This window comes from Geotrypetes seraphini, chromosome 1 (genome assembly GCF_902459505.1).
Source record: "Geotrypetes seraphini chromosome 1, aGeoSer1.1, whole genome shotgun sequence".
NCBI lineage: Eukaryota > Metazoa > Chordata > Amphibia > Gymnophiona > Dermophiidae > Geotrypetes > Geotrypetes seraphini.
Window position 1 is genome coordinate 26970023 of NC_047084.1, and position 21962 is coordinate 26991984.

The 21962-nt window shown below is 44.4% G+C and overlaps 1 protein-coding gene across 5 annotated transcripts in view; it reads right to left on the minus strand.

Moving 5' to 3' along the window:
- Positions 1-273: 273 nt before the first annotated feature.
- GFM2 (GTP dependent ribosome recycling factor mitochondrial 2) overlaps positions 274-21962 on the minus strand; it is a 201894-nt gene continuing 180205 nt past the window's right edge. For 4 of the 5 annotated variants that reach the window (XM_033929287.1, XM_033929289.1, XM_033929285.1 and 1 more), the window contains 2 exons: positions 17590-17772; positions 274-1508 (listed from right to left, as the gene is read on the minus strand). In XM_033929287.1, the coding sequence (XP_033785178.1) occupies positions 1380-1508; positions 17590-17772 (312 nt within the window). In that variant the 3' untranslated portion in view covers positions 274-1379. Of the gene's footprint in view, positions 1509-17589; positions 17773-21962 lie in introns of those variants that run through there. The other variant, XM_033929288.1, reaches the window with a different exon arrangement.

Here is a 21962-nt window from a genome sequence, read left to right on the forward strand (position 1 = left end):
ATTGAATATGCATCCAGTTAGCAGCTGTGGGGGACTAACACACCTTGGTCATTCTGGAAGGCTACAGAAAAGCTACAAAGTACATATAGGCACAGCCACACCATGGTCTTATCTATATTAAATTCCATATATCACAAAACATACCGAATGTAACCCCTCCCTCTTTGACTTCCAATTCCCACTCTCTTAACCTTAGGTTACCTAACAAAATAAAGTAAGAATTAAAACATAAAAAGTTAACATAAAATTACCCTAAATAAAAAATACAAGGAATGAAAGTTTTTTTTTTTTATTGTTACAACTCTAACAAAAGGTATATATCTAAATAACTTTAGAATAAGATTCCAAATAAAGTTTTCCTCAAAGAATTTAGTCCTTTCAAATAATTTTATCCTCACAGAGTTCAGATGTAAATTTTTCTCACAGGGTTCCGTTGTTTTATTTACACAGCCGTTGGGTACCAGCGCTTCTTCTTTCCTCTATGGAGATTCAGCTCTAATCAATAGCGTACCTATTTGCTAACTAAAAAAAAATCAAAGGAAGCAAAACCCTATCATCCTGAAAATTATATTTGTTTCTTTACTTTATGACTAACTACCCATAGAAAAGAATGGATAATTGAAATTTCCTAAACTTTTTCCACCCACGATGTATCTTAAACTATTCTTAAGCAACCCCAAACCAACCTGTCTTCCAGACTGATCACTACCCAACTGCTCTCTCTGGCAGTTTTAGAATCCTGACCAGCACTGTTCACTTCCACATGAGATCATCAGACCTCATGCAGACATCCGCATTCTAGAATTCTTACTGTCAGTCAGGCAAAATACAGCATTAATTTTGCTGGCTAACAACAAAAAAACTTTTCACTTTAAAATATTAGAGAAAAAAAAACTTCTATCAGGTCTTCTGCCCTGGGTAAACTATAACATATTTCAAATTTATTTTGTAACCCATGGTTACACGAATAAATTTTCAACAATCAGATAACATTTTGGGATTTCCGGTTTGGACAGTACATCATTGCTCTTTGTATGCTGAAATACAATTTTCAAATACAATTTAGTATTTAAAAGAGTAAGCCTGGTAGAGTTCACGATTTATATGTATTCCTTTTTTTAATGTTATAAATACTTGCATATAAACTGAAAATCCATGATTTCTAATCATCTTGGATATAAATACAAAAAAATGATAGGCACCAGTTCAGGACCACAGATCCATTACAGCCAGGTCTTCATTTGGTGAGAGCAGGCTCTGTGCATAACACTGGTTCTCAAGAGGAAGGCAGGTAAAGGCTGCTTTTTCCACTGACAATAATGCAGATCCTTCCAGTAAGTTTGAAAGAATTGTTCATGAGAGCTCATCTTTCAGAAGAACTAAGGCAAACCACTCATTTTATTTACCAGTTTTGCCTGGTGCTGAGGATTCATTGCTTCATAACTGGACAATTCCAAGGTAAAAGTTGCAGAACCAGAGGTCAGAGTACGCAGAACAGTAGAATAACCCTATACAAAATAAAGAGAGATTATGTCCTTACCTTGATAATATCTTTTCCAGTAGATAGGTGAGTCATTCTAGACAAGCAGGTTATCTCCCCATGGCTGTGAGTCATATGCAGAAGGAATCCACTCTGGATTTTTTTGTGTCCCTCCTCTATTTTACTGGGAGCTCTGCTACCACCTTTAGTTAGTACCCAAGCATCAACAGTACGTGAAGTAGGGATAACAATGGGAACTTTCCCAAGTATCAACTGTTCTGTTTAAATAAAATAAAATTGGCATGTGAAGAGGGCTGCTGCCTGCTATATACCTTTAAATAAATAGAGCACCTGAAAATAGAGAATAAAAAGAAAGAAGAGACCTCAGTACCGGGGAACTGCACTCGGTCAACTGGCAGTATAACCCCAGGCTGACAACTCATGGAACACAATGAGCCAACTACAGCCTAAAAGAGTTCATCCCATACATTATATCTCTTCCAGTAAAGAGTATACTAATATTCAATACGTGAAAAAATGTTTTAGAAACACAATTAGAAGTGCTCTCTTCATTTGAAGGAATTAACAAATCTAATTCAAACGCTATTCTTAATGTTCTTTTGCCGCTCCATGATAGCAATAGCAAATAATGAATGCAAAAAAGTAATACAAAAAAATCAAACTTATCTGAGTCCAAAGGATAATAGTCAATGCCCAACAGAGCTCTGTTTCGTTGTCTTCCTCAGGAGCAGAAACGGATTTATTCTTTTTATACCAGTAACAGGTTTCGGCCTCTATTGCTAGATCTAATTTCATTGCAGCATTTACTGAGAAAGCCTCACCTTACTTCATTTTTCATATTATCCCAGTTCAGTTTACTATGATTTGAAAGACGTATTACAACCTGTTACTAACAAATATGGGTCTCTAAAAATAAAAAAACCTCAATGTTTTCATTTATATATATATATATATATGCCAGGTTTTCCAGGGACCAGGGTTGTGTGCTTGCTGGGTTTAGTAGTTCTCTTAGCTGGGACAGGAGCTTCCCTGTCACAATATATATATATATACTCTGACAATATATATATATATTGTGACAGGGAAGCTCCTGTCCCAGCTAAGAGAACTACTAAACCCAGCAAGCACACAACCCTGGTCCCTGGAAAACCTGGCATGGAGCCCGGACAGCTGGCTCAGCCAGGAAGGGAAGAGAAAAGGCAGGTCATAGTACAGCCCAAGAGCCAGAGGGGGAGGGCACTGAAAAACAATTATTTCCCCTATTATTCCTTTCCTCAAGCTCAGAAACATGAAACCAACCCAGGAAGGGGTGGGGTTAGCACTCGTAGTGTGCAGGTTGAAAAGCCTCAAAGAGGAAATCAGCTGGAGAAGGAGGAGGACACAGCTGGCTTTGATTACGGGAGCCAAACAACCCACGGTGCTCCTAGCTTCCACAGGCTGCCTAATCCCCAGCAGGGAAGATTTGCCAGAGACCTGTTTCCAGGAAGGGGCAATGTGAACCCCGGGAGGAATGAGGAATGGCTGAGTAACCCACAGGAAGCAGGGCTGGGAGATTATACTGAAGTAAACGTTCCCAGAGAGCTAGCCTGCATGCAGAGAGGGGGATGGGAAGAGAAGCCTGGAGTGAATGTGGGAGTGGAAAGCCAGGGTTCCCAAGAGTGTGAGTGGGAAATATGTAGTGACCCTGGGGATAGTGTGGGAGAGGAGGACATGGACCTGGAAGGGTACAGTGTATGAGGGTCCCGTCCATTCCTATAAAGAAAGTTTTGTTGTGTTTAAACTTGAGCCAGAGCATGGCTGCACAATTTAATTAAGTGAGAATGCTTCTGTAAATAACCCAGTGTTCAGACTCCCTAGGAGCAGGAGATAAAGCAGATAAGGGTCATATCGGGTGGGTCTGAAGACATCAAACTAAGGGGAGGCATGGCCCGCACAGCCTGTCAGACAGGGCTGTGAATGTTCCTTGGGAGAACAGCGTGTTAAAGCAAGAAGAAGCAGAGTTAATTTTTGTTTATACTGTGACTGTGAAGATAGGTGAGACGTGAGAAAGCTGGCACAGTCGGTGTAAAGAAAGGAACTGTAGTCAGGAGCAACTGATAAGCCCAAAGGGGATAGGGGACAGTGAAAGCCCTGGACTACTGTGGAATTTTGGGTTTTGAATTCTGATTATTTTTGTAAAGATGGACTATCCAGTTCCTAAGTTAAGTCCAATATGACTCACCTGGACTGAACTATATGAGAGTACAGAAAGTGCCTAAGAAAGTCTAAGAAACCAAGTTTGAATGTTTTTTTTTCTTGTTTTCATTTGGGAACACTAATAAACCTGGCGAGGTTTTCAGAAATCCAGTATCTGGGTTTTCCTTCACTGAACCACATAAAAGGTGCTACAAAAATTCTTACTTGTGGTCCGAGCCGGGTTTTCCCATCGACTTGAAGATTGGCCCGGCCACAATATATATATATATATGCATATATATACACATACATATATACAGTGTTCTCCCCAGAAATTTTTTCCAACCGGATGGCACGAAAAAGTAGCCGGGTGGGGTGGAGCAGGACGGAGAAATTTGGTGGTGGAGAAAATTAAATGTGCACTATTTTTATTAATTATTATTTATTTTCCAACGCTCAGTATGACTTCCTTTTTTTCAGGTTTGACACTTAGGGCTCCTTTTACGAAGTCACGTTAGCGGCTTTATCGCACGCACATTTTTAGCGCACGCTAACCCCCGCGCTAGCCGAAAACCTACCACCTTCTCAAGAGGAGGCAGTAGTGGCTAGCGCGGCCAGCAAATTAGCGCACACTATTACACATGTTAAACCGCTAACGCGGCTTCGTAAAAGGAGCCCTTAGGTAGTATTCCAATAGCATTTAAGCCACCCTTGAAAAAATGTAATGCAGATCCTCTTATTCCGAACTACTGGCCAGTATCAAACCTTCCATTTCTTTCAAAACTACCATACTTGAGAGAGTAGTATTTAACCAACTTCAAACTCATGTTGAATCAGTTAATGCTTTGCATCCTGCGATAGCAATTCTGCCACAGCAAATACACTGAAGCCCATAGGAATTGAATGGACTTTGATGTATCTGCCATGGGAGAATCGCTACTGTAGCTTTGTAAAAGGGGCTCTTATATAGTCACCTAGACCAGTGTTTCTCAACTTTTTCAAGTCAAGTACCCCCTAAGTCTAACAAATACCAACCAAGTACCCCAGCTGCGCCACCCCTTACCCCACCCCCATTTATAATAGTACTAATTGTAATGCAATTTCTTCCATTCATTTTTCATGTACACACAATATCTTAATTCATAATAACAATAAAATAAAAAAACACAAAGCACACTGTGTGAAGAGAAAATGTTAATTATCATTTATATTTGTTTTTCAAAGAGGTCAAGGCAGATGACTAAAATATGCAATATCACTTCAGTACCAACTATAGAAAATAGCCAAATATAGTGTAGAATATAGACAGCAGATTATAAATTCTCAAAACAGAAACATTTTGATCACAATATTGAAAATAAAATAATTTTTCCTACCTTTTTGCCCGGCTAAAAGATGCTAGGGAGAACACTGAATTAGAAACAAAGAAACACAGAAACATGAAGGTAGATAAAGGCCAACTGGCCCATCCAGTCTGCTCATCCACAGCATCCACTATCTCAGTGTCTCTCAAACCTTGTTTAGCTCTGGCACACTAAACGGAGCAAATGTTTTTCACAGCACATTAAAATTAAAATGATAAATTTGCAAAACCAACAAAAAAATAAATTTGAGAGTTTTGGGTTGGGGTGGGGGGTTTCCAAGATAGCGACAGGATATGACATAGGTGGTGATGCCTCCATCCTTCATTTCTTTTATTTTAAATTTGTTTCCAGTTCTTCCCCTACATCTTTAATTATAATTATCTTTTTAACTTTTCCTTTTATTTCTGACAGAAATGTAATTTTTATATTATTACTCAGTGCCTGTCCGTTGATTCTATGGTCCAATGGTTTCAATAGCAGCAAACATCCTATCTACCTTTTGTGGTGGGATGATCTTTTTCGTTTTGCCTACTGATGTTTGGTGGTGCTTTGGCGGTAGAGAGCTGGGGGGGATGTTCATGCTCCTTCTATGTAGCTTGACAGCGTGAGAGTGGTGCATCGTGGAGGACATGAGGGATGTGATTCGACGGAGGATGTGGCATTTGGAGTCTCCCATCATGCCGAGGGCGCAGTCACTGCCTCGGAAACAGCCCACTCATTTGAGGGCCCTGCAGTGATTGGATGGATTAGTGTGAAGGCGGTCCGATCTGTTTGGGTCTCATTTGGGACCCTGCCTGCCTTGTGCTGTAGCGATGTGGTGCAATTGTTGGCCATGTCATTGAGCTCCAACATTGGCTGGTGCTCTCCTTCTTTGCTGGTGGTGTGGTTCGGCAGGAATCGGGACAGTGGCGCTGCTCAGAGATGAGGTGCGGCTCAAGGATTTCTCCCTGCTTCCTCAAGTCAGGCCAGGCGCGAACAAGCGCCAGACCCAAAAGCCTTCACTTCCAACGTCAATTCTTACGTCTGAGAGGAAGTTCCAGGAAGCGATTGGCTAGCCCAAAACCTCCTCTTGAAGGCTTGTGGGTTCGGCGCTTGTACGCGCCTGGCCTGGCTTGGCTTGCTCAGGCAGGAAGAACAAGAGTGTGGGAGAGATGCTCTGAGGGAAGGAAGCGTGTTATCATTTTGCAGTGTTCTCCCTAGCATTTTTTAGCTAGGCGCTCACCTAAATTAGCCGGGCGGAGCGCCCGGCTAAATGACGCTAGGGAGAACACTTGCAACATGGATGAATAATCACAAACTGAAACTGAACCCAGACAAGACAAAATTCATTCTCCTCAAAAATAATAAAATCCCAACAATAATAAATCTAATTATAAACTCAATCACATACCCTATACAACCCACTCTAAAACTTCTAGGAATGACAATTGACAGATGCTGTACCATGCAACCACAAATCAACAAAACAATACAAAAATCATTTGGGGGTCATGAGAAACTTAAGACAGGTTCGAAAATTCTTCAACAGAACACAATTCCAGGTCTTGGTCCAGTCCCTAGTCCTAGGTCTTCTAGACTACTGCAACATACTCTATCTCCCCTGCCCCACAAGCATGATAAAACAACTACAAACTGTTCAAAACACGGCGCTAAGACTTATCTATTCACTGAGGAAACACGACCACATCACGGCGGCGTACCTAGACTCACACTGACTCCCAATACAAGCAAGAGTGTAATTCAAATTCTACTGCCTACTATTTAAAACCATAAACGGAGACAGCCCAGTCTACCTAAACAACCGCCTAATCCAAACTACCTCAACCAGACACAGGAGAACGCACAAACCGTTCACTCATCCCCCAATCAGAGATATCAAACGAAAAAAACTGTACGACGGCCTTCTAGCCACCCAAGCAGCAAAACTAGACTACCAACTCTCCAATTTACTGATAACGACTACAGACTACAAATCGTTTAGAAAAGAAATAAAAACCATCCTATTCAAGACATCCTTTAAGACAAACTAACACCGCAAGACTCATCCCAATTCTCTGTAACAAACCGCTCTACTATTCAATTCCTCTGGAAATGACCAGATAACTTCTTTTGTAATCCGCCTTGAACTGCAAGGTATTGGCGGAATAGAAATCACTAATGTAATGTAATGTAATATAAAAATAATTTTCCCATTTTATTTCTACTTTAGAGTATATAACTAGTGGAGGAGCAACCTAATGGTTAGTGGAGTGGTCTGAGAATCAGAGGAACCGGGTTAGATTCCCACTGCAGCTCCTTGTGACTCTGGGCAAGTCACTTAACTCTTCATTGCCCCAGGTAACTACAGAAAGGGTTGGCAACCTGCGGCTCTTCTCCCATGGCCCCCCAGACCTACCAAGGTACCTGGTGGTCCAGGAGGGGTCTTTGTGGCAGAAGCACAGCCCTTTTGCTTCTGCCTCTTCATGGCTACTTTCTAAATTGGCAAACGCAACCTCTCACAATACAAGAAATGTTGTGAACACCTGCAACAGGTTGCGTCAGCCATTTTAGAAGGGAGCAACAAGGAGGTAGGAGTGAAAGGGCCGTGTTCCTGCCACGAAGATCCCCACTAGACTACCTGGTACTTTGGTAGGCCTGGGGGTGGGGGGGCCCAATCCAAATGTGGCAGGGTGGAGGGGCTACCCAGACATGGCAGTGGAGGTTTACCTAAATAAGGCGGGGGGCATTATAGGGTTGAGCTGCCATGAGAAGGCCATGTTCTTGCCCCAAGATCCCCCCGCTGGACCTGGTACCCAGGGAGGCCCTTGGGGGGAGGTGAATTGTGGGTTGGGAGGGAGAGAAAGGGTCAGGGCCTGGAGAGGGAAGAGAGCCTTGCTTATGGTTTGGGGGGGTAGGATGAGAGGTGCACAGACCTGTGAGAGGTTGGAGGGGAGACAGGGGAGATAAACTAGACCTTGGGGAGGGAAGAGTGCTAGATCTGGAATATCTCAAATCCCTTCTCTACCTATTGCAGCCCTTTGTAAATCTTGGGAGAATTGTTGGACATGGTGTTGAAAAGGAGGGAGGGAGAAATATTGGATGTTGTAATAGAGAAAGAAGGGTGGGACAGATGGAAAGGGATGCAAGAGTGAGGAATGTTGGACATGGTGAAAGGAATGAAGGGAGAAACGTGACTTGGCGCTGGAGAGGGTGATAGAAGGGGTGCAGGCATGTGGCTGCAGGAGAGGAGCAAAAGATACTGCCCAAGAGCCAGGGGATGAAAGAGGGAGACATGTTGGATGTGGCCAGGGCAGGATTCATTCCTCAAGGGCCCCTAGACACACAAGTGCACTGGGCCCCCTGGCCCTGCCCCTGCTCCCGCCTTACCTCTACCCCCATTTAGTTATCAATTTTCTTCTTTACTTCTTTATTTCCACTTGATTTCTTTTTTTCTTTCATTTTAAAATTCAAAACAACAAAGACTTGGAGGAATATAGCAAGGTGCCAGAGGTGGTATGCCACTCTGCAAAGGAGCAGGGATTCTGAACCTCCTAGTTTGTTGACGTAAAATATTGCTACCTGGTGGTGCTGTTTGTATGGATGGAAGGCTCACAAGGCATCACAAGGCGTCCGTCATAATGGTGAGGCAGGAGAGGATGAAAAAGGCAACCCTCCTTTAGAAAATGAGAGTGGATCCTTCATTGAAGAAACTCTGGCTGAGTTCGGTAGTGAAATGTAACATAAGAGCGCTTGGGTTTGTCACTTTAAGGGATGCATAGTCATGCATGCGGTACCAAGGAGAGAGATGTTGCCATGTGACCTAGCAGGTACAAGATATGGTGTGCAGGTAGATGGAGAACTGCTAAGGTGGTTGTCATGAGCTATGATGGTTTGGTGTCATTTTTTGGGCAGGGAGGCACTTAATATGTTGACGATTATGTGAGCTCTCATACATGTGAGCAAGGGATGACTTCTCCTAGATGATAAAGGACCCTAGAGATCATAGCCCAGATAAGGTTTCTGTAGAGTAAGAAGCATCCCCTGGAATGTGCCACCAGGTGCCAATCGATTAGATAAGGAAAACAAGGAGAAATTAGGTTCTTACCTGCTAATTTACTTTCTTTTAGCCTCTCCAGACCAGCATAGGTTAATCTTACAAGCGGGTCCCATCATGACCAGCAGGTGGAGACTGAGACAAAACTTTGGTATTGTACATATCATGTGACCCCCTCCCTAATTACTTCAGTCTGCCGAATAGCCAAGCAGATCTAAGAACTATATACAGTAAAAGGACTCCAAACAGGAGTATCAACAAATAAAAACAGGAACGCTGTTGGAAAATGCAAGGGAACAATTGCAAATAGCAAAGGTCCACACAGCTCGCCAGCTACGCTGCCAATCATTGTTCTTAATCTCCCTGGCCTTAGAAAAATATTAGAACCCACAAAAAACCCAAAATCTGCACGCGGAACACCCACAAGAACAACATGACAAGATACAGGGTGTGATCCTATGCCGGTCTGGAGAGGCTAAAAGAAAGTAAATTAGCAGGTAAGAACCTAATTTTTCCTTCTTCAGCAACTCTCTACACCGGCACAGGTTAATCTTGCAAGCGGGACATACCAAAACAGTCCCCATCATGGGTGGGACCCCGAAGGGCCGATACCAGAACACGCTCACCGAACACCGTGTCCCTACACACCTGAACGTCCACATGGTAGTGTCTGACAAAGGAATGAAAGGAAGACCAAACAGCAGCGTTACAAATATCCACTGGAGGCAGCAGTGAAGACTCAGACCAAGAAGTGGCCTGACCCCGAGTGGAATGAGCCTTGAAAAATTCTGGAACAAGTTTTTTTCTGAAGAAGGTAAGCATAAGCAATAGTCTCCTTGATCCAGCGCGCAATGGGAGCCTTAGAAGCATCATCCCCCTTATGATGACCCGCTAGATGGACAAAAAGATGATCTGACTTTCTGATTTCCTGGGTCCTCTGCACGTAGGCCCGAAGGATCCGACCAATATCCAATTTGACCCGCTCCCTAGAAAACTCCAGGAAGGGAGACCTACATGAGAGCCTGCAGCTCTGAAACACGTCTAGCAGAAATAATAGCCGTCAAGAAGACCGCCTTAAGAGTAAGGTCCTTCAACGAGCAGGCATCCAAAGGCTCAAACAGAAAGAACCAGATTCAAATCCCAAGAGGGAACAGACAGTCAACGGGAGGATTGAGAAAGTTGACTGCCCACAAGAAGCGAATGACATTAGGAATGGAAGTCAGATGCTGACCCATTAATAACCTACAAAAAGCTAACAGGGCCACAAGTTGAACCCGGAGAGAAGACCAAGCCAGGGCCATGTAACATAGTAGATGACGGCAGATAAAGACCCGAATGGTCCATCCAGTCTGCCCAACCTGATTCAATTTAAATTTTTAAATTTTTTCTTCTTAGCTATTTCTGGGCAAGAATCCAAAGCTCCACCCGGTACTGTGCTTGGGTTCCTACTGCCGAAATCTCCATTAAAACCTATTCCAGCCCATCTACACCCTCCCAGCCATTGAAGCCCTCCCCAGCCCATCCTCCACCAAATGGCCATATACAGACACAGACCATACAAGTCTGCCCAGTACTGGCCTTAGTTGAATTTTCTCTGGAAAAGATTATGTTCTACGTTAATACCCTTCAAGTACTTGAACGTCTGGATCATATCTCCCCTGTCCCTCCTTTCCTCTAAGGTATACATATTCAGGGCTTCCAGTCTCTCCTCATATGTCTTCTGGCGCAAGCCTCCTATCATTTTCGTTGCCCTCTTCTGGACCGCTTCAAATCTTCTTATGTCCTTCGCCATATATGGTCTCCAAAACTGAACACAATACTTCAAGTGGGGCCTTACTAATGACCTGTACAGGGGCATCAACACTTTCTTCCTTCTACTGGCTACGCCTCTCTTTATACAGCCCAGCATCCTTCTGGCAGCAGCCACTGCCTTGTCACACTGTTTTTACGCCTTTAGATCTTTGTACACTATCACCCCAAGGTCCTTCTCCCCGTCCGTGCATATCAGCTTCTCTCCTCCTAGCATATATGGTTCCTTCCGATTATTAATCCCCAAATGCATTACTCTGCATTTCTTTGCATTGAATTTTAGTTACCAGGCATTAGACCATTCCCCTAACTTTTGCAGATCCTTTTTCATATTTTCCACTCCCTCTTTGGTGTCTACTCTGATACAAATCTTGGTATCATCTGCAAAAAGGCACACTTTTCCTTCTAACCCTTCAGCAATGTCACTCACAAACATATTGAACAGGATTGGCCCCAGCACCGAACCCTGAGGGACTCCACTACTCACCTTTCCTTCCTCCGAGCAACTTCCATTAACCACCACCCTCTGGCGTCTGTCCGACAGCCAGTTTCTAACCCAGTTCACCACTTTGGGTCCCAACTTCAGCCCTTCAAGTTGTTTAACAGCCTCCTATGAGGAACTGTATCAAAGGCTTTGTTGAAATCTAAGTAAATTACATTTGTCCTCGATCCAACTCTCTGGTCACCCAATCAAAAAATTCAATCAGGTTTGTTTGGCACGATTTGCCTTTTGTAAATCATGTCCAGGTCATCCTGCAAGAACTCTAAGATGTTAGGCAGGGAAGCGCGAGATGAGACCATTCCCCGCACCGTACACCACTCCACAAATATACGCCAAACCCACACATAAGCCCGAGAAGTGAAAAGTCTGAAGGACACCAAGAGAGTGGAGATCACTTTATCTGAATACTCCTTCTTACCTATGCATTAACTTTCAAGAGCCAAGCCGTAAGACAAAAAAAGGAGCCGGACTGAACAGGGGAATGGGGCCCAGAGTCAGAAGATCGTGAAAAACAGGAAGAGGACCTGACACCAGATGCCACACCAGATCTACATTATCACGGACGTCGGGGCCAATCTGGAGTCACCAGAACCACAAGGCCTGGGTGATGAACAATGCGGAGTAGAATTCTGCCCATTAATGGCCACGGAGGGAACACATACAACAGCTCCTCTGTTGGCCATGGTTGAACCAGAGCATCCAGGCCCTCGGCCTGACAGTCTCTGTGACGACTGAAGAAGCGGGGTGTTTTGGTGTTGACACTTGTGGCCATCAGGTCCATGAGGGGCTGACCCCAAGACTGCACTATCAACTGAAAGGCCACGTGGCTTAGATACCACTCTCTGGGATCTAGCACGTGACGACTGAGTAAGTCCGCTTGAACATTCTCCACGCCGGCTATGTGGGAGGCCGAGATGTCTTGAAGATGAGACTCTGCCCAGACCATGAGAAGGAGCCATCACGTGAGTGCTCTTGGTGCCCCCAAGACGAATGGCATAGGCCACTGCCATGGCATTGTCCGACAGAACCCGGACTGACGTAATCATCAAGAAGGAGCAGAAGGCTAATAGCGCCAAACAGCTCTGGTCTCCAGAAACTGATCAACTAGGATGCCTCCTCTGTGGACCAGGTGCCCTGAGCTGATTGACCTAGACACTGAGTTCCCCAACCGAGGAGACTGGCATCCGTGAGAAGCACCGTCCACTGTGGCTGATCCAGACTCGTCCCTTGATCAAAATGGGAGGTCTGGAGCCACCAACGAAGACTGCAGTGTGCCAAGCCCCTCAGAGGAACAGGGAGATCCAGATTGTGCCTCTGGGTTGACCACCTCCGAAGAAGAGCATACTGGAGAGGACGCATGTGGACCTGAGCCCACCTCACTACGTTTAGGGAAGCCACCATCGACCCCAAAACTTGGAGGAAATCCTGCGCCCGAGGACACCAGGATGTCATAAGCAGGGGGATCTGAGATTTCAATTTGTTTACCTGGGCCTATGGGAGGAAGACCTTCCCCAAGGAGGTGTCGAACACAACCCCAAGGTACTCCAGGCACTGAGATGGGGCCAACTGACTCTGACAACTCTTGGAAAGGCTGACCACCCTTCCCAGCGACTGCAGAAACTCCACTACCCAAGCCATGACCTGAGTGCTCTACTGAGACTACTTCGCCCAAATCAACCAGTAAACCAGGTAGGGATGCACCAGAATGCCCTCTGTCCGCAAGGCCACCGCAACGACCACCATAACCTTGTTGATCATCCATGGAGCTGTGGCCAGACCAAAAGGAAGCACACAGAACTGATAGTGCTGACTCAAGATCACAAAGCGAAGTAAGTGCTGATGGGAGGCCCAAATTGGAACATGCAAAAACAGCTGAACCGCCAGAATCACAGATCACAGTGTTTCCCTGTGAAAAGATGGAACTCTGAGAGCCCCGTTGACCCCCTTCAAAACTTAGATGGGCCGAAAGGACCTCTGTAATTTGGGCACCACAAAGTAAATCGAGTATCTGACGGTGCCACACTCTTGAGGGGGGAACCAGAACAACAGTTTAGAGATCTAGAAATCTTTGAAGGATCTGGAGAAAAACTTGCTTCTTCCATGCTGCCTGACAAGAAGCTAGAAAATGATCTGGCAGGGAGTGGGCCAACTGCAGAGCAGAAACCGTGCTGAATCACCTCCAGCCGAGCACCCACCGGAACCAGAATGGGCGCGGGCACAGAGTCATTGGGCAGGATGGACAGCGGGAGGACCGGCGGAGGGATTCCCAACCCTTTGACAGGACTGCTTTCGCTTAAAGAAATGACCCTGGGCAAAATCAGAGGTTGGGTAGGGAGCAGTCCCACGCCCAGGGTGGTATCTGCGGAAATCTCGCAGACACCCCAGAGCAGTGCCACTTCGAACAGCTTGGCAAGTACTGTCTGCAGGCAGGTGGGGCACTTTAGAGTCCATCGGAGTTTGAACTAACTTGTCCAAACATCTGTAAACAACAAGGACCCTTGGGGAAAAAAAAAAAAATTAGTGAGTTTAGTGTTGGACACCGCATCCATAGACCAAGCCCGAAGCCAGAAGGTCCAACATGCAGTCATGGATTTGGCAGATGTCCGCAAGAAATCATAGAGGACGTCTGAGAGGAAAGAGGCAGCCATCTCAATCTTCACCACCTCCTGACTATCAGACTCACTGTCAAGGACCTGCTTGGCCCATCGAAACACGGCCTGAACCACCAGTCCCGCTCAACACCGAGGAGATCTGAGAGCTTGTCCCTCTGAAAAAGGTGCACCACGAACACCTCCTTGCTGGTAGACAGAAAAAAACTAAATTCCCAGTACCAGCGGCTGTCCTCTCGAGAGGATCCTGGAGGTCCAGGTCGTCATGCATTAGATAAAATTCTCCTCAAACAAGTCCTCATCCGAGGCCATACGCGGGCGCCTGGATGAGGGAGGAGGTGGGGGGGACTCAAAAAGAATTAAGGGGTCCAAGCAGCAGGGGGTATGGAGGGAACAACCCCACCCCTCTCCCGAGACACAAGCAGGACCCCCGGCCACCAAAATATACTTTACACAAAGCAAGAAGAAAATGAGGAGGAAAACCCCCCCCGGCAGACCCAGCAGGAGGCCCAGCTGAAACTTGTGCCTGTTATGTCAAAACAGGGAGAAGGCACCTGAGGCTAAATACAAGATGGAGGAGCTATCTGAAGAAAAACACGCCAAAAATAACCCCTCCAGGGCCTGTAGCAGCTGAGAAGGCTGAATTGTCCCAGCCGCTAAAGCCGGCATCAGCTAAGAGAAAAAACAGCTGATAGGAAATCCCCAGCCACACCGTTGGCGGCTGAGGAAATCCCTCCGGGGGCGGCAGGGGAAGACCAGGCTTCCCTGCAAACCGCTGCCGGTTCGCGAGGCACTAGCAGCGGGGAACCCTGGATGCTAGCACCTGCGACCGATGAGGTTCCTCCACTGCACCGGCCCAAACAGGTGTTTTCAGGCTGCCCTCGAGTGCCTCGCATCTGGACCAAATTGTGCACCTCTTCCCCTGAGAAGTGCTCAATTGGTCTATATGTGACCTAACTAGAAGAAAAGTGCCGGTTAGTTGAGAAATACAGTAATTTATAGCATATTTAAAGAGAAAGCAACCCTTTAGACCGGCACTACCTCAGGATTTTTTTTTCCACAGAACAGACTCCTCTTGGCTCTCTAAACAGTATGCCTTACCACCAGGGGGTAAGGCTTACAGTTGAGGCACCTCTAGAAAAATGTTGGGGAGGTGGAGGAAAGGGGGAGAGGAACCAAGTTCGCAACCGGCTGGGTTTGACACTTTCGAGGTCAGACCGATCTCCAAACAGGGTCCAACCAAGCTCATTCTGGCAACAAAAAGGGACAAAAAGTCCTAAACAAATTCCAACAGCCCTACCAAGGGGAGATGGGTACAAATCACTACACCTGCTGGAAACTAAGAGAAAACTGAAGTAATTTGGGAGGGGTCACATGATATGTACAGTTCCAAAGTTTTGTCTCAGTCTCCACCTGCTGGTCATGAGATATAACCCACTTGTAAGATTAATCTATGCCGGTCTGGAGAGTTGCTAAAGAAAGTGTTGTTTCCTGTGCAGATGCTTGGCTACCACCACTAGGGTTTTTGTGAAAACACATGGAGTTGAGAGGTTCTGTACCCTCTGCTGAACCTTCTGAATAAATCCCACATGTCACATTCAGAATAGTTCAATTTTTGAAATATAGAAAAATGAAGGAAGATAAAGATCAAATGACCTATCTAGGCTCAATTATCATAATATAGAACATGAATTTCAGATATATTAGAATTACAAAAAATAAATCCTGTTTTTTAAAAAACAGAGACTGCTGCTTATGACCAGAATGTATGAAGCATCCTTAAGATATTATACGGAAGATACCACAGGGGCAATTCTGTTTAGGTGCCTTTCAGCATATTGCTCCACAGTTTAGGAAAGACAGCTTTTTTGTGCTTTGAAAATATATATGCTGATTCCTCAGATCCTTAAAGGCAGAATGTCTAGGTTACCAGCTGTACTAGAAAAGGTAAAGCAGTAGGAATCTGGATGACCCCGAGAGGTCCTCCATCGTTTTTTAGTTTATGAGGGAAAAGGATTGCGAGGTCAAAGCTGGACCCATAGGAGCCTTTCCCAATATTGTGGAGGAGATGTGAGGAAAACTGCATGCCCCAGTTTTGCCTCTAGCATCGGTGCCATGCTGTTCAGGAGAAGGACTGCCACATTCAGTGGTTCACAATAGCTGATAATAATAATTTTATTCTTATATACCGCCAAAGCCGTAATAGTTCGAGGCAGTTTACAATAAAGAAGAGCTGGACAGTCAGCGAAAATAGGCACAATGTAAAGTCATCAAATACAAGTGAGCAGAATACAGAGGTAAGGCATAAGAGATCTTAGGTAACAATTCGGTTAGAGTATTAAAGAGATAGGGCTTAAGAGTTCTTAGGTTACAAATCGGTTAAACAAGTTTGTTTTTACTAATTTTCTGAAACTTAGGTAGGATGAGGAGAGCGTAATAATGTTACCCAGCCTGATGATGCCCCATCATGACTACATTTTAGGCCATCAGTGTACAGCAATTCACCTTCCCCAGTGGTGCTAAAACTGTGCCCTGTGGGGAGGGAGTGACAGATGCACCAGCTGCTACTTAGATCTGCTGATGTTGGGGTGTGTTGGCTTACATTCCCCAGCGCTGCATGGCCTGTGGCTTCGATGATGTCATTCTGCCACTGGCTTGCCTCCCCCAGTGGTGCCGAAACAGGGCCCTGGGAGGGAGGAAACAAGTGAATTAGCATTTAGCTTCAGCAAAGTCATCTGTTGGCTAAGCTCTGAACTGTGAATAGGGAAACTACAGCTGACAGCATTGGGCTTAAGAGAAAATGCTGTGAGAAGCTGCGGCGGTCCTAGGGTCTGCCAGTTTTTCTGGAAAGAAATTGGTGTAAGAACGTAAGAATAGCCTTACTGGATCAGACCAATGGTCCATCAAGCCCAGTAGCCCGTTCTCACAGTGGCCAATCCAAGTCACTAGTACCTGGCCAAAACCCAAAGAGTAGCAACATTCCATGCTACCGATCTAGGGCAAGCAGAGGCTTCCCCCATGTCTTATTAGTAGACTATGGACTTTTCCTCTTCCTAATCTCTTTATGCTAATCAATGGAAATGCAGATCTCTGATATATAGAAGTGACTCAAGTGAGTGGATTGATTGAGGTGTTTGATTCCAGAGTTTGGGAATGAAATATGAGTATGAGTTTTTGCTGGCTTTTTCATGTAACAGTGAGCGGCTAGGTGGGATTTCTTTTTAGATCTGTAATTCATCAAGTTGCTAGGACTTGAATATGAGTCAATGACACCTAACAGACAGCTAATAATAATTATTTTTATGACTTTTGAATTGGCAAGGCCCAAAATAGCCCAATGTAGGTACAACTGTAGGATGCATGAAAAGGAATGGGATTCAAAAGGAAAGACATATTTATGCAAGATAGATAATCTAATACCAGAATCCAGTTACCAGCTAGGGAAAGAAAAGGATAGTACATAGTACCAGTTAATATGGATGGGCAAATTGGATAGGCCTTAGGTTTTTTATTTGCCATCATTTACTGTTTCTTTCTGGATTAGCCTTGAAGAGTTCCCTGGCTCCAAGAGTTCATAAAGGTCTGTAATTACTCACCATCATTTCTGCAAGTGGAACAGATGCAACCACAACTTTGTCATCTTGACGACTCTGAATTTCATGAATGCTACCTCGTCTTTGTGCTAGATCCCCTAATACTGTGTTGAGATGATCTTCATGCACTGTTATCTCTAGTTTCATTACAGGTTCCAGTAGTTGTTTTTCAGCTTTCTTCAAAGCCTGAAAAAGAACAAACAGATTTACAGCTTCCCAATTATATAACATCAACACAAAGAACTACTCACCACAAATATTTCTGGGTATAATAAGAAATGCCTTCCTACTACAGTATATGTGATGTGCAGTCTTGTATCCTGCCGAATCTTCTGTAATCAATAAGTGGCTTTGATACAGACAGCAAAAGTTTTTTCTCTCAATATCCTATATAATAAAAGGCTAACTCGCGCATGCGCAGTCCTATTTGCGTGTTCCGTGCGCTGTAGGTCTGTGGCCGAAGGAGTGCGCATGCGCACGAATACGTCACCACCCGATCGCCTCCACAAGCCGGACCGCAGCCAGACGACGTTCTCCGTTTCTCCTGTCACCGCCGCCAATCTCCGTTTCTACTTTGCCGACCACCCCCTTCTCTTCCCGCAGGCCCGAATGGCGATTCCAGCAGCGTGTACATCAATCTCCACACGCTGCTTCGGGCCCTTCTACTTCCCTGATTTGCTCTGCCGCGTCTCTGATGATGTCATCAGGGACGTGCCAGAGTAAAGAAGGGCCCGAAGCAGCGTGTGGAAACTGATGTACACGCTGCTGGAATCACCACCTTTGTAGTCCGGCCCGCGGGAAGGGGAAGGGACAGGGGGGGGTAGAGGAAACGCTAATGCTGCTGCACAGGGAACTGGTGGTGGGGGAGGGAAATGGAGGGGAAGGGAATGCTGCTTTGGACGAACAGACAGACAGAGAGAGGAAGGGAAACACAAAAAAAATAAGAAATACACAGGGGCAGGTGCTCAGGGAACTGGTGTGGGGGGAGGGAAATGGAGGGGGATGGAATGCTGCTTTGGATAGGCAGAGAGAGGAAGGGAAACACAAAGAAAATAAGAAAGACACAGGGGCAGGTGCACAGGGAACTGGTGTGGGGGGAGGGGGATAGAATGCTGCTTTGGACAGACAGAGGGAGGAAGGGAGACAGAAAGGAAAGAAGAAAGACACAGGGTCAGGGAGATACACAGAAAGACAGACAGGCAAAGGGGGCCAGGGACAGACAGAAAGGACAGCGGGAGCCACGTCAGGAGGGGTGCGGGATGCGGCAGTGGGAACTTTTCCAATGGGTGCAACTGGGCAGCTGTCGGGAACCTCTGATCAGGGGCAGAGCAAGGTAAGAGTATCATAGGGATAAGAAGGAGGAGGGAGGATAAAAAAGGAAGGGATGCCTACTGCTGGACAGGGGGGATAAGGAAAGAGGTGCTGATGGACAGGGGGGGATGAAGAAAAAGGAACGGAGGCCTAATGTTGGACAGGGGGAGAAGGAAGGTGCTGCTGGACAGGGGGGAGGTAAAACAAAGGGAGAAGGGCTGCTGCTGCATAAGGAGAGCAGTGAAGGGGTGGTGGTGGACACAGTGGAGGTAAAAGGAAGGGAAAATGGACAGGGGGAGCAGGCAAGGGGTGGTGATGGACAGCCAAGGAAAAAGAAAGGCAGGCAGAAAGAAAGAAAGCGGCTAAGGAGAGAGAGAGAGAAAAAAAGACAGACACACACACATATGTTCTAGCACCCGTTAATGTAACGGGCTTAAAGACTAGTTAGACTATAATGAACTGTGGGTCGATCTATTGTTTTTTCATAGAAACCAAATAAGGCAACTCTTGGATCTAGGTTATGTCAGTGTAGATTTCATGGGGTTATCCTGAATCGGTTCACGTCCTCTTAAAAGGAAAAAGCTATGCAGGTTAGGATTAGGGGAATACTTTTACAGGCAACGTGCCTGGAAAGGGGTGTTCCTTAAGACCTGTTGGCACTGGGGGGCGTGGCTTAACGCGAACACGAATGGAAGTGTGATCGCTAAGCTCCTCTATATCTAGGCAACTAAAGAAAAAATATTATTCCCTTCTTGAAGATTTCAAAAAAAAAAATAATTATTAATAATGATGGTGTTACCCTCTAAAGCCTGAAGTTGAAGATTGAAAGAATAACAGCTGAAAAGTTAGAGTGCCGACATCAAATCGCCGACATCAAAAAAAAGCTGAGGGGAAGGTAATTTTACCGGCTTTTATCTTTACTGAAACGGCAAAGCAGAGAGTGAAGATAGATAAAAACTTAAAATGGCCAACGTATATAAAATTTATGGGCACTGAGAGAGAGAGTCTTGCAACGAGAGAAATTTAAAAGATATAGCTGTGACGGTTTGAAACAAACTTCTCTTGCCCGCGCTGAACAGAGACTCTGAGGGCAAAAATCGGCAAATTTTCTCCTCACTGAAATATTAGGAGACTGAAGAGGAGGTTTGCTGGAGCGATTAAAACTGACAAAAAGTTAAAAAGAAAAGAACTGATCTAATTGTGAGGCTGCTGTCAGTTGATTTGTGTGGTGATTTGATTTCTCCTGCCGGCGCTGACTCAGAGCCCTACGGGTGGTGAATGAGAGAGATCAGTATTGTCCTTTTTGCCGGACAGATCATTGAATAAAGAAAATTGGATCGGCACGGGATAGAGAAGGGATATTAGAAATTTAAACTGACCAAAAAGAGAAGGAAAGTAAGAGAAAGACTGATTCTAGTGTGAAGCCTGCTGTTGATTGAATTCCTGAGCTGTGACAGTTTGAAATTGCCCTTTACAGCCAGTGAAGCCCTGAGAGATCAATTAATAAATTGAAGTATTGAAAAAAAGAAGATTGATAAAAAGTATACTGCCTGATAATCAAACAATAGTCTGAAGGAGGAAAGTAAAGAAAGAGGGTTTGTTTCTCTTTATGCTGAGTTCTTTCATGACAGGAAGTTGATAGCCAGAGCAACGGGGCATATTTGAAGTAAACTCGGCGTAGGGAACATCAGCCTGATAGTATAAACTGCCAAGCCTGGGTAAGATATTGAAAGAGAAGCTTGAAATATAAAAAGTGTTGTTATTTCTCTGTGCGCTGAATAACTGTTGAAAAGGAAGCCGATTTTGATGTGAGGCTGCTGACGGTTGATTGTGGAACTGTGACAGTTTGATACAGCCTTCTCCTGCCAGCGCTGAAAAAGGCTGATAAAAAATTTTTTCCCTCCGTGCTAAAACGAATAGATATTGGGAGAGAGTAAAGCTGAACGGAGCTAGAGGGAAAAAGAGCTGACAATATATGTGAAAGCCCTTCGGTGACGACGCTGAAAGGGGGGATTGATTGAAGAAAACTGAGTGAAAGGAATACCGGCGTTTTCTCTCAGTGATTGAACACTGAAACGCTGAAGACAGAGAAAGAATATAAACTTACTAAATAAACAAAAAACTGAATTGAAATTGCTTTTCTCTTACAAAGCTGCGATTGGGCTTGTATGAGAGGAGACAGAGGAAGGGATTAACGGAACTTTTGGAAAAAAGCTGAAGCGGCAAGACATCGAGGCAGTTGAGAGACGCCAGAGAACTGGAAACAAATAACTGACACTTACTTCAAAGAACCTTTTTACCAATATTAAAGAGATAAAGACACTAAAAAAGGAGTATATAAGATTGAGACAGATAACTGAGAAAGAGAAAAGGAAAAGGAAAAAAGGCAAAAAAGGAAAAGAAAATTTCTACTTTAAAAGATAAAACTAAATTTTGGAAGAAAAGGGATTAAAAACAACAATATGGCAAGCACCAGACAAAACAAAAATGAGGTTGGTACATCTGCAAAAAGACAAAAACAAGATCAAATAACACCAAGCAAGATACCACTTCCTATTGATGAACCAGACATATTAAGCAAAGCTGAAGTCATGGAAGAATTAAAACAAATCAAACAAATGCTTAAAGAAACTATAACTAATATGTCTGAAATGAAAGAAGAAATTTTAAATATACATAGACAAATGGAAGTTAACAACAAAAGAACAACTGAACTAGAATCAAAAATGGAAAATATAGAATGTGAATCAAAAAGATGTAAAAACGACAGCCTGGAATTAAATAAATTAAAAGATCAACTGGAGGATTACGAGAATAGAGGAAGAAGAAAGAACATCAAACTCTTTGGAATACAAGAAAATTTAGAGGGAAAAAATACTATCCTTTTCCTTGAAAATTTAATTCCAAAAATTCTACAATTAGACTTGAAACAACCAATTGAAATTGAAAGGGCGCATAGAATCCCAATTAAAAATTTAGAAAATAAAAACAGACCAAGACCAATCATTTTCAAAATGTTGAGATACCAACAAGCAATAGAGATACTAAATGCTGCAAAAAAAGAT